This window comes from Babylonia areolata, chromosome 11 (genome assembly GCF_041734735.1).
Source record: "Babylonia areolata isolate BAREFJ2019XMU chromosome 11, ASM4173473v1, whole genome shotgun sequence".
In the NCBI taxonomy this organism is placed as follows: Eukaryota; Metazoa; Mollusca; class Gastropoda; order Neogastropoda; family Buccinidae; genus Babylonia; species Babylonia areolata.
Window position 1 is genome coordinate 30852878 of NC_134886.1, and position 14052 is coordinate 30866929.

Genomic DNA, 14052 nt, shown 5'->3' on the forward strand with positions numbered 1-14052 from the left:
TACCTTTTTATATTGATTAATTATTTTCTTGACCTATGTTAATTTTCACTTTTTGTACTCTCTCTCTCTTTCTGTGTGTGTGTGTGTGTGTGTGTGTGTGTGTGTGTGTGTGTGTCTGTGTGTGTGTGTGTGTGTGTGTGTGTGTATGCGTGTGTGTGTGTGTAAGTCGGCCAAAGTGCTTATGTCTTCACTGTTGGAAAATAGAGATTCATTCACTCTCTGTCCTCTTATATATCTCTCTTCTTATCATCCTCATTTAGCGTTGTAAATGTCAAATTACCATTCACGTATCCATGACTACAACATGCATGCTGTACTGATATAATGATTCCCCCTTTGTTTATGTTACTGTTTCGCCTTCGAGGGCTGCATGAAAAAAAGGTGTTTTTTTTTGCTTACTCTATTACCCTCAGAAAATGAAATTTATTCAATTCAATTCAGTTCTCTTTCTCTCTCTCTCTCTCTTTTTTTTTTTTTTTTGCTTCCACAACTATTTAAATGCTGTTATTTCTATTACTGTTTTTGTAACATGTGCATACTTATTTTAGCCTCTCTTTTTTGGTGTTTTTTTTATGTTACTTTTCATTATTTTGTACTCTCTTTCTCTTCCTCTCTCTATCTGTCCCCTTATATCTCTCACCTCTTATTCTCCTCTATTTAGCGTTGTAAATGTCAAATTACCATCCATGTATCCATGACTACAACATGCATGCTGTACTGATATAATGATTCCCCCCCTTTGTTTATGTTACTGTTTCCCCTTCGAGGACTGCATGAAAAAAAGCGTTATTTTACTTATTCTATTACCCTTAGAAAATAAATTTTATTCAGTTCATTTGAACTATTCTCTCTCACCTCTATGCTTCAAAGAAATTGCTGGGACTGTCATTGCAAACACCTAATGATTTAGTATATGGTGATACAGCCAGATATCCTATCCTTTTTTTTTTTTACTTTCATTTTCAAATGTGTTTAATATTGGCTGAAAATAAGTGGAAGATCACCGATTACCCCATAAAGCCTATAGAATGTTATTAGAATTATATAATTGAGGCAAGAGAAATTGAGTGTCTAATGTGAGAATGAAACTTTGCGAGTATGGTTTTGGTTTTGTGTGACTGAACCAAGGTGTCGGAGATATCAGCGAATATATTCATGTATTTCGTAGAAGATGAATTGATTTTATATGGCAAATTTGGAATTCCTGTATTCAGAATAGCGACAGATTTGATTTGTATCGAATGGTTTGTCATATACCTTATAATATGCCAGTTTGTATGTCCATGACACTTGATAGATACCTGAAATATACTTTGACAAGGTTTAGATTGGGTGTAACTGAAATATTTACCCATCATTAACGGTATCGAAAATCATGTGTCTAAATTTTGATTTGTCCAATGTGTCAAGAATCTAAAGAAGTTCACTTTGTACTGTGTTGCCCATAAAGAGATTTTAGGGAAAAAAAAGTTGATTCCAGTTAAATATACTAATGTCAAAACCATTGCCTGTTTAGACTTATCATGTAAATGTCATCAACAAATGAAAAGAATGTCAAAGAGTTCGCTCTTTATCTGTATAAAGCACTCAAAAGGAGAAGCGTATATATGTTACATCATGAAGACTTTTGAATGTCTGACTTAAGCATTTTACTGTATATCCCCCTTCAAAGGGGCTGTGACCTATATGAATAAACCATCTCAGTTTCAATCTCTCTGTCTCTTCGTCCGTCCCTCCCTCTCTCTCCCCTGTCTATCTACCCCCCTCCCCCCCCCCCCCCCCCCCCGGCCTCCCCCACCCCCACCCCCACCCCCTCCCCCTCCTGGGGTTGCTGTCTTTGAAGGGTTGGTATGCCGTCCACCTGCCTACCTTTATCTATCCTTTTCCCGACTTTTGACAACTTTATCTTCGTAAAATGCTCTTCTGACAGAATAGTTGTCTGCATGCGTTTGTTTTCTCCGACATCGTGTTTTGTTGATGTTGTTGTTGTTGTTGTTCGTTGTTGTTGTTGTTTTCTGTTTGACAATGTGTTTGAGTGATAGATAACCTTTTCTCTTATAGCCTAGATATGGTTGTTAAACAGTTGTGGATTTTATTTTGTGTCCGTGCTCGTTTGCTTGATAGTGTTTGTGTTGACAGTATCATACAGCTCACCTGAACATAATCCTGTTTGGATCCCCAAGCACGAGGTGCAAAGGTCAAAGTTTATTTATTCATTCATTTATTACATTTCCTCGATATTTTTGCTGGTCATATTTTAATTATCACCCTCCAAAAGCAGCTTGGGGAAGTGATTGTATTGTGACTGTTCTCCTGCACAGATGTATGTATGTATGTTTCGCAAGATGTTTCATAATTCCATCATTTCTTATTTATTTTGTTGATCAGGCAACAAAGCATCTTCTATTCAAGAAAAAAAATAAAGAAGCACCAACGCCATATGACCCACAGGCCAATGAAATCTGAAAGTAAGTTACAGTGAATGACTAGCAATAAACATTGTGTCATGTCTCACTTCAACATAACGAGTGTCACAACGATGAACGTCACGAGCAACATCTTCTCGCAACGAACAGCACGGGCCTTCACAAGCTCAGACATCACAGATGCAACAATGGCACACAACTCCACTGACATCGTTTTCTCCTCAAGTGATTATACATGGTCTACAACTGATTCAGGTGACACTAACACTACATTTGTACAAACGGAACCAGAGAGTCGAGATGTCCTGCTGATGCGGCGAATATCCGACGCTTTAGACTTTTGGGTCCCGCCCTTCCTCTTTTTGATTGGCACCATCACCAACACTCTGGTGATCATGGTAATGAGGAGCAAAGACTTTCGTCACATGTCTACGTCATTCTACATGGCCGTCACAGCTACAGTGGATACCGTCAGTTTGTTTACCCCTCTTCTGCCGCATTACCTCTACGTCAATTTTCCGCACGTGAGTTGGCTGCTGAATCTCATTGGTGTGAATCACTCAAGTGTTGGATGTTTGTCCAGTATAATTATATATCATTCTTCTGCAGTCATCCAGCATCAAAAATCCAGTGTCAAGAAAATAACTTTCACGCAACAACAAAAAAGGATGGCTTTATGGTATCAAACGGGTTAAAAGGAGTAATTATAGACATGAATAAACATGTGTTGAGTCTTAATCCTTATCATGACTTATGTTCGCAGCAGACCGTATTCTGATTTAGCTGATTTTGTGTGTGTGTGTGTGTGTGTGTGTGTGTGTGTGTGTGTGTGTGTGTGTGTGTGTGTGTGTGTGTTGGTTTTTTTGTTGTTGTTTTTTTCGTTTGTTTTTTGTTGTTGTTTTTTTGGGGGGGTTTGTTTGTTTGTTTGTTTTTTGGGGGGGTTGTGTTTTGTTGTTGTTGTTGTTGTTTGGGGTTTTTTTTCCATAAAATATAAGCAGGAGGGACTGCTGTTATCATTACATATAATTGCTTTTCAGAAGCTGCGTTAGGGCCTATTCAGTACATACTCATCTCCTACTTTTACAATATTTTCACCCAGGCACGCAAACTTCCATTTTTTACAAACCTCACATTTCACATCATTTAAGACACACATATGACATAAAGCAGATACATTTTTTACGGTGAGAAATAGGCGTATTTGCATCATCTATTTCCTCATGGCATGCACAGAGGAAGGCGAAAATTGAAATGAAATAAGATAGATAATTAAATAAATGACACCAACTGTCTAACTATTGATATCAAGGTATTATGTTTTTGCACAGTTATGGGGAAGCACTACCATTGTGGCTAACAGAGGTGTCTCAAGTTAAGTTCTACATTGGTAATTTACACTGTATTTGACTAAGTTCCTTGTTTCATAATTACGATCACTTGATGATAGATTATTCATGTGGTTAACGTCCATTACCAGTCCATGTGGAGTGATGGCCTAGAGGTAACGCGTCTCCTTAGAAAGCGAGAGAATCTAAGCGCGCTGGTTCGAATCACGGCTCAGCCGCCGATATTTTCTCCCGCTCCACAAGACCATGAGTGGTGGTCTGGACGCTAGTCATTCGGATGAGACGATAAACCGAGGTCCCGTGTGCAGCATGCACTTAGTGCACGTAAAAGAACCCATGGCAACAAAAAGGGTTGTTCCTGGCAAAATTCTGTAGAAAAATCCACTTGGATAGGAAAAACTAATAAAACTGCACGCAGAAAAAAATACCAAAAAAATGGGTGGCACTGTAGTATAGCGACGCCTACTTATTTGTTTGTTGTTCATTTTATTTTCACGTGTCTATGCTTAAGTTCAGCTAGACATGCGCGCATGGTTGGTTTTATTTTATTAATCTATCACCTATGAATAAAACAAATCTTTTTTAAAATACCGCCAGACCATCAACAACAGAAACAACGTGTAGAGAAAGCATAGGCTACATAAAGAAATAAGAGAGAGGCGGAGAACTAAAAATTCGAACCTGCAAGTTTGTAATGACTCGACCACATGTCAAGCGGGGATGTGGGGGAAGGGGATATAAAAATGCACGTGATAGTGAAAAGGTAAACAAAAATGTTAAGTGGGGAGGTGGAAGAGAGAGAGAGAGAGGGGCACAACCACATTTAGGCATCTGGAGGTGAATGTTGGTGGATTTAGGGGCACAAGGTATTAGGATCGCACGAGAAATCGGCCAATCAAAATTGCAAAAAATTTCTAACAGTGAATTTTTTTTTCCTGAAAACGAGAAGGGGCACGTTGAGTTCATGGCGCGTGAGAGAGAAAGAGAGAGACACACAGAGACAGAGATTTACATTAAAAAAAAATCACTTTCTTCACTTGACTCCACGTTTTCTGGACTCTTTCAGATCTTTGACAGCGTTCGCCACGTGCACGTGATCTGCTCCATCTCCCACCTCATTGGCTGGATGACCAGCAACTTTGGCGTCTTTCTCACCGTTGCCATGACGATAGACCGAACCCTGGCCGTGCAGTTTCCTTTGAAAGCTCCCACGCTTTGCACAGTCAGGAAAGCCAAGATCGTCACCGTCTGTCTGCTGGTTTTCGTGCTTTTGATGGTGAGCTGTAGTTCGATGCTTCTGTTTTGACTCTCGTTTTTGTATTGTCCCTTGCAAATATGTGATAGGTCAATGTACGTACTTGTACATCCTGCACTGATATGTGATAGGTTGATGTACGTACTTGTGCATCCTGCACTAATACTTGATAGGTTAATGTACCAACTTGTACATCCTGCACTAATATGTGATAGGTTAATGTACGTACTTGTACGTCCAGCACTAATATGTGATAGGTTAATGTACGTACTTGAACATCCTGCACTGATATGTGATAGGTTAATGTACGTACTTGTACATACTGCACTGATATGTGATAGGTTAATGTACGTACTGGTACATACTGCACTGATATGTGATAGGTTAATGTACGTACTTGTACATCCTGCACTGATATGTGATAGGTTAATGTACGTATTTGTGCATCCTGCACTAATATGTGATAGGTTAATGTACGTACTGGTACATCCTGCACTGATATGTGATAGGTTAATGTAGTACTTGTACATCCTGCACTGATATGTGATAGGTTAATGTACGTACTTATACGTCCTGCACTGATATGTGATAGGTTAACTCACTCAGTACGGCCAGTCCTCTCTATTCCTCTACACAGACCCCTCGGACGTCCAATGGGTGTCTGAATGACCCAACCTTTAGCTTCCGTCGTCAGAATTGTGGTATTCTTTGTCAACATTCACGTCTTCAGTATAAGAGCCTTCCGCTTGCAATATTTTGATGATGGAAATTGGGGTGAAACGCTGTTAACGACGTCTCTTTCGCCGTTCGTATGGAGAGAGTTAATGTACGTACTTGTACATACTGCACTGATATGTGATAGGTTAATGTACTTACTTGCACATACTGCACTGATATGTGATAGGTTAATGTACGTACTTGTACGTCCTGCACTGATATGTGATAGGTTAATGTACGTACTTCTCCATCCTGCACTGGATTCTGAGAAAGGTTTGGAGCGGAACAAAAGCTAAAACATTATTTAATTTGAATGTTACCTTTGTATCTGCATATTACAATCAAACAATGTCTGTAAATAAACAAAAATGATGACATCGAAACTGGAACTAAAAAGCAAATCGCTGGGTGGCAGCGGGAGGGGGGGCGGGGGGGGGCGCAGGGGGGGGGGGGAGGAAAGGGGACAAATGATGTAGCAGTCTGTTGCGTAGCATGGTCAAATGATGATATCAACTGCACTCCTGCATTTCTGGCTGTTCGTTACAGTCAGCCAACTTTCCCCATGTATTGAACGGGAAAATCAAATTGGGGAATATAATCTGTGTTCTCCGCTCTACATAATTATGTGTCCTTGTGATCGAATATGTTGATGGCCAACTCCTTTTTTTTCGAATCGCTGACTTTGTTTGACCCCAGAATGTCAGAATGTGTTATACAAACAGAAGGATCTCAGATCAAACAGATATTCACAACATCACCATTCAGCTGTAATCCATTTCTCTATCAGCCGTGATAGAACGAGGAAAATGTGTATCAAATTTTTTTGACATTTTGAATAAATGTCAAAGTAAGAAATAGGAAAGTATTTTAACCAGTATCGATGCACATAACGAAGATCACAAGAAAACACGCTGCCACTCAGGTAAGTTTTTTTTTCTATGACCTTTTGTTCAGCTTTTGTTATCTGTTGCTTCTTTCTGAAATAACCACCTGTTCTTTGTGTGTGTGTGTGTGTGTGTGTGTTGTTCACTGTTGACAGGACGGACACGTGGCCTTCACCACACGCATGGTTGACAAAGAAGTCAAGGCCTACCTGTGTGCCATCGACAGAGATTTCAGCGAGGTCTATCGCATTTTCCATGACTACGTCTGGCCCACCATGCGTAACGTGTTACTCATGATCTCTTTCACTGCCATCATCATCGGCAACATCATCATAACGCTGCACGTCAAACGATCCGAGGACAGCAAGGGCCTTGGAGAGGGAGCCAAAAGTGCAGGAGGATCTCAGTCTAAGAAGACGTCCTCCAAAAGCCGTCAGCTCTCCATGATGCTTATCATCGACTCCGCGAGTATGATCATCTGCACAATGCCACTAACAATCACAATGATGATGGATCAGTCATTCCAACCGGCTGAGCAAACTGAAGTCAACCCTTTTGAGATTGCAAAGAACGATCTGGTCTTCTCCATTGGGTTTTATCTTCTCCACATCAACCACACCACCAGTTTCTTTCTTTACTGCGTCAGTGGTGCGCGTTTCCGCAGAACCCTGAAAGAAGTCATGTGTGGGAAAACCCAGCAGAGTGCCCGTCTGTCAACGATGGTGGCGTCAGTCCATCCACGTTCACAGAAGATAACAAAGGATGTGTGAATCTAACTGGACACGGGGAAACAGACGATTAAAACTGAAGGAAGAGGGACAGGAACACAATATTAGCTGTTTCATCCTTAATCATCATCACGGCGCATGGCATCAAATCCTGCACGAACTGTGCTGCACGTTAAAGAAAAGAGCAATAACAAAATGAATATAAATGGTTCGAGCACACAAAACAAAATGACTGGTGAACTCTACTGGTTCGTATGGAACAGGAGCCAACACAAGATAAACGGTCTGTACCACACTTTAAGGAACAAGAAACAGGGGAAGGTTCTTGATTCGATCCAGACTTACCGCTTCATCTTGGAATTTACAGAGATAATTATTGTCATTATCATTTCTGTAAGACATTTCTGTCTGTTCAACATGGATTCTGGTCCCTCTTGCAGTCCTCTGTTTAAACCGAATACATACATGGCGATTTTATTTGATTGTGAGTTTTACCTTCCAGCGAAATTTTGAAAAATGTTTGTCTCAGTCATTCGGATGAGACGATAAAATGAGGTGCCTTGTGCAAAATGCGCTAAGCGCACGTTAAAGAATTCACGATAACAGATAGGGGATGTCTCTGGCAAAATTCTGAAGAAATATCCACTTTAATACACACTGTGTATGTGTGCACGTAATTGAAAACCTCGCTGAATGACACAGGAAGCCGTTAGTCGGCTGCACTCAGGCAGCAGCCGATGTGCAAATAACTCTGTTTATAATGCGCTTAGAGTCTGGTCTCTAATCGAAGGCCAGGCGCCATAATATGATATATTACATTCCTATGATATATTAAGATAACAATTATAATAAATGGTGCATACGTACACACAGAATTCACACACACACACACACACACACACACACACACACACACACACACACACACACCGAATCATTTGAACTGAAAGCTCATTCCATGCTATCTCTACCTTTCTTAAGAATATTGCAAAAAGCTCCTTTAATGTCATCTGCACCTTTCCAGAGGATATTGCAGGAAAGTCATTGAATGTTATCTAACTTTGCTAGGGATGTTACAAGAAATCCCTTCAATGCTACCTGTACTTTTCCTGGGGATATTACAGGAAGCTCAGTGAATCCTATCTGTACCTTTCCTGGGGATATTGCAGGAAGCTCATAGCATGCCATCTTTGTCTTCCCTGGAGATATTACAATACATTCCTTGAATGCTGTTTGTGATTTTTATGGGGGTGTTACAGCAAGCTTCATATATGCTGCATGTACCTTCCTTGAATGGTATTCCGGAAAGCTCTTTGGGTGTTATCTGTGCCTTTCCTGGAGGAAATTATAGAAACTTCTTGGGATGTTATCTGAACTATTCCTTGGAATATTAAGATCTTTGAATTAAATCTATGCTTTACTGGAGGGCAATAGAGGATGTTTCTTGGATGCTATGTGCACCTTTCCTACGAACATTTCTTGCAAAATCTTTGGTTGGTATCTGTACGTTTCCAAGGAGACGTTGCGAGAATCTCGTGGGGTGTTGTTTTGCACCTTTCCTGAAGGACAACACATGGGTAAATACTTGGATTATGTCTGTAAATTTCTTGGGGGACATTACATGAAGATCCTTGGCTGATACTTTACCTTTCTTGAAGGGCATTACAGAAAGCTCTTATGGTGCCATACCTTTCATGGGAATATTCCAGGATTTTCCTTGGATACTATATGTACTTTATCTGAACAGCATTACAGAAAGCTCCATAGAAGCCATCTGTACTTTTCATGGGAATATTGCAGGAAACTCTTTGGATACTATATATACCTTCCCTGAAGAGCATTACAGAAAGGTCCACGGATGCTATATGTACCCTTTCCTTCTTAAGGACATTGGAAGTTACTTTGATGCGATTTGTACCTTTCCTGTAGAGCAAGACAGGAAACTTTGCGTGCTGTCTAGTACCTTTCCTGGCGATATTTCAGGAAGCTCCATGGATGCTATCTGTACCTTTCTTGGGTTATATAACGATACAGATAGTTCCTTGAATCTTTCTGTGCCTTTTAAGGCAGCGTTCTGGTAGGCTGGCCAGGACTGACCAGTGCGTGGATCCGGCATCGGCTTCTTCCTCCCTCTTTCGTTTCTAAAGCAGGCGTGGTGCAGTGGATACGATCAGCCTGCTTGAAACTGATATATATCTCTGTATACCCCTGTGGTCCCGTCTTGGACATAGGCCGTCAACGAGAGCTCTCCAGGCACCCCGGTTCTGGGCCAGTCGCTCCAGCTGTCCCCAGGTATGGCCCATCCTCCTGATGTCTGTCTCCAGATCTTGGCACCAGCTGTTATTTGGACGGCCTATTTTTCTTTTCCTCTGGGGGTTCCAGGTGAGGGCTTATCGTGTGATGTTGGATGCAGGTTTACTGAGGGTGTGGCCAATACACCTCCAGCTTCTTTTGAGGATGTCTTCTTTCAGAGGCTGTTGGTGCAGTGGATACCACATGTCTTGATTACTGATGGAATTTGGCCAGTGGATATGTATTATGGTGCTGAGACAGGTGTTGATGAAAGTCTGGATTTTCTTCATGGCTGTGGCGGTGGTTCTCCAGGCCTCTACCCCACACCGTAATACTTCACGGTGCTGCTAAGGATCCTGATCTTGGTGTTGATGGTCATAGTTGTGGGGCTCCATATGTGTGAAACTGATATGCCTGAAGGTTATGTAGGAATTTCCTTTGGTGCTGTCTGTCTTTTTCCTGGGTAGGATACCAGAGCAAGCTTTGTTGGGGTGTGATTCTGCATCTTTGGGGGGTTGGGGATGGGTGGGGGGTACTACAGGCTGCACCCAGGGCATTTTCTGTGCCTGCTGTGGGGAGTGATGGTAAGTGTGGGATGAAGTACTGAACAACAATAAAAGGATGGTAACTGTCTCCATTTTCAAGGTACACAACTTCAAATTAATGCTGCTTATGCTACCGATTCAGCTAGCGCACAGGTAAATAAAAAGATATATTGGAGCATTTCTAGGAACTTTTGTGATTTATATGGTAATGTTTGTGTAGATTTTTGTTTTCGGCAGTGCAGGGGGGTGTTTTACCGTCAACTGTAGCACACTTTTTTGGTTTGTTTGTTTGTTTGGGGTTTTGTTCTTGTTGTTGTTCTTGTTTTGTTTTTTGTTGTTTTTTTGTGTGTGTGTTTTTGTTTGGGTTTTTTTTTTTTGTTTTTTTTTGTTGTTGTTTTTTTGGCAAGTGGCTACATGAACGTACATGTTGAGTGTTCGCCTGGAGGTAGCACGTCTGCCTAAACGCCGAATCCCACACCATATTCCTCTAGTATTTTCTACCCCTACTCTAGGCCTTTACTGGCGGTCTGGACGCTAGTCATTCGGGTTGGAGGATAAACCTAGGTCCCATGTGCAGCATGCACCTAGCGCATGCAAGAGAACCCACGACAACAAAAGGGTTGTCCTGACAAAATTATGTAGAAATATCCACTTTGATAAGAAAACAAATGCAAACTACGGACAGAAAAGGAAGAAGAAGAAACAAAAAAAAAGTGGGTGACACTCTCACTGTAGTCGCGCGCTTTTCCCGGGAAGAATAGCCCGAAATTCGCGAAGAGAAATCTGTTGTCACAAAAAGGTGATATAATACAATGCAATACAATACAGTTTCACTTTCACTTTCTCAAAGTGGCGTCACTGCGTTCGGACAAATCCACATACGCTACACCACATCTGCTAGGCAGATGCCTGACAGCAGCATAACCCAGCGCGCTTAGTCAGGCCTTGAGTGCATGCTTATATATTTGTGTAACCTGTCAGAGTGGATTTGTTTTTACATAATTTTGCCAGAGGACAACACTTTTTTGTTGCCATGGGTTCTTTTTGTGTGTGTCAAGTGCGTGCTGCACATGAGACCTCGGCTCATCGTCTCAACCGAAAGACTAGACACTCAGTTCGATTTCCCAGGCAAACATGGGAGAAAGGGCGAGAGTGAGATTCGAACCCACACCCTCACGGACTCTCTCTATTGGCAGCTGAGCGTCTTAACCATTCTACCACCTTCCTGCACAATACAATACAATACAATACAACTATCAAACACAGATTCTTTTTTTATGAAAGTATAATGTGAATTTCCAAGACCCCAAATGTACACAGATCCGTCAGGCGGACACTGCAGTAATAGCAATGTGGACGGTGGTGCGGAAGACAGAGGTAACTGCGTGGTCGCTGGGTAACAAATTTGGCAACAGCAATATTTCTCACACAAGATCGCATTAGACCCTAGGCGCAAATGACGTTTGTGATTTAAAAATGAGCTTTATGTTCGAAATAAAACTCATACTTATATCACTATCGTCTTCTGCTCCCAGGATCAAGTGGCCTCAAACAGACAAGTGTGGCACATGTTCCTTGCTGTCCTACGTGCTAGAGGGCAGGATGTAATAGCCAAGTGGTTAAAGCGTTGGACTTTCAATCTGAGGATCCCGGGTTTGAATTTTCCTATCTCCCAGGTAAACATATGTGCAGACCTGCCAATGCCTGAACCCCCTTCGTGTGTATACGCACGCAGAAGATCAAATACGCACGTTAACGATTATGTAATCCATGTCGGCGTTCGGTGGGTTATGGAAACAAGAACATACCCAGATGCGCAGCCCCGAAAACGGAGTATCGCTGCCTACATGGCGGGGTAAATAAACAAAACGGTCATACACGTAAAATGTTACAGGTCTGTCTTAGTGTGTATGTGTGCATGCCTGACATTATTGAATGACACAGGAAACTAATGATGAGCGCCCAATGGCAGCTGTCAGTCGGCTCTACCCAGGCAGGCAGCCTGCTGTGTAAATGACCCCAATTTTGTAAACCGCTTAGAGCTTGGTTTCCAACCGAGGATGGGCGCTATATAAGTAACCATATCATATAATCATATCAAGTATGTATGTGAGTTCAAACGAAATCATGTTTAGCACATTTGAGTTCCACACAGTACAATTTGGTTTCTCTAAAGTAGATCACATGGGATCACCTCACAACGTTAGTGGTATGTTTCTATCAGCCATTACGACTGGTTGTGAGTCTAGTAATTCAGAAAAAAAAATCATGACATTGGTATTTTGAAACATCGATCTAATGTGTACATTTCTGCATGTATCAACGACATCTGACGATGTGTACATTTCTGCATTTATCAACGACATCTGACGCAGACACTAAGAACAGATCGTGTATCTGTAGGATCCAGGTTAGGTTGTTACTGCCGCTAACCTGGAGGTATCACTTACAAATCTTCTGGGCTTCCTGTCGTAGAAAGAGCCTTGCTAATGGACAACAGGATTGTAAGAAGACATCCCAGGCCACTGCACGTGCTGGTCTGTGATCATTAATTTGGCATCTGTGCTGTAATGCAAAACTGATTGATCCTTTCATCACAAGTTCACATCACAGAAGCTGGCTGTCTGACTGAACACGAGCGATCCATTTCAACAGAGCTCAAGATTCTTTGATCAAATCTATGAAGGAGATGATGAACAAGATTATTGTCCACAAATATCAAACCACGCTTGACTGATGTGACAAAGTCCTAGTCAACACAGTTCCATATAACGTCGAGATTGAGCCTCTTTTTCCTCCTCCTCCTCCTTCTCCTCTTCTTCGTTTGTGGGCCGCGACTCCCAAGTCCATTCGTACAGCGCATGAGTGAACGTGTTGAAGGCGCTGGTCCAGAGCAGAAGGAGAGGAGGTGGGAATCACTCATCGTGAACACCACACACAACCAGGCCTTGGTGATGTCATCAGGAGGACCATGATAAGCAGAAGGAGAGGAGGTGGGAATCACTCATCGTGAACACCACACACAACCAGGCCTTGGTAATGTCAGTCAGGAGGACCATGATAAGCAGAAGGAGAGGAGGTGGGAATCACTCATCGTGAACACCACACACAACCAGGCCTTGGTGATGTCATCAGGAGGACCATGATAAGCAGAAGGAGAGGAGGTGGGAATCACTCATCGTGAACACCACACACAACCAGGCCTTGGTGATGTCAGTCAGGAGGACCATGATGTCGACACATTCCATCTCCTTCCGACCAGAGAAGAACGAAGGAAGGTTACAGAATGGTAAAGACGCTCATTTGCCAGTGTTCGTGAGGGTCTGGTTTTGATTGCCGCTGTCGCCCTTTCTCCCAAGTTTGACTGGAAAAATCAAACTGGACGTCTAGTCTTTCGGATGAGACCATAACCCGAGGTCCCGTGTGCAACACGCACTTGGCGCACTGAAAAAAGAACACACATCAACATACAAACAAACAAAATGTCCCCTGGCAATGATAAAGTTATGCAGACCAAATCCCCTCTGACAGGTACACAAATATACATGCATACACTCTAGCCTGGCTATGCGCGTTCGGTTTATGCTGCTGGTCAGGCATCTGCAGAGCAGATGTGGTGTAGCGTATATGGAATTGTCCGAACGCAGTGACGCCTCCTTGAGAAACTGAAACTGAAATGAAGAAGAGCTGTGACCTCTCCCCCCCCCCCTCCTGTATATGCCACCACCCGGCAGACAAAGCATGGACACAAGTTAACACCAACAGCTGGGACGAACTTTGGCATTAAAATAATGGTCCATCCCCAGAGCTAGCTTGTGTGTGTTGTCCAAATATCTCCAGCTGGTCGCCCGAGATAATC

At 42.2% G+C, this 14052-nt stretch overlaps 1 protein-coding gene across 1 annotated transcript in view; it reads left to right on the forward strand.

Moving 5' to 3' along the window:
- Positions 1-2539: 2539 nt before the first annotated feature.
- LOC143287210 (uncharacterized) overlaps positions 2540-14052 on the forward strand; it is a 28157-nt gene continuing 16644 nt past the window's right edge. Inside the window, exons 1-5 of the mRNA XM_076595156.1 lie at positions 2540-2950; positions 4839-5048; positions 6784-7269; positions 9588-9668; positions 11514-11570. Coding sequence (XP_076451271.1) covers positions 2540-2950; positions 4839-5048; positions 6784-7269; positions 9588-9668; positions 11514-11570 — 1245 coding nt within the window. The remainder of the gene's footprint in view (positions 2951-4838; positions 5049-6783; positions 7270-9587; positions 9669-11513; positions 11571-14052) is intronic.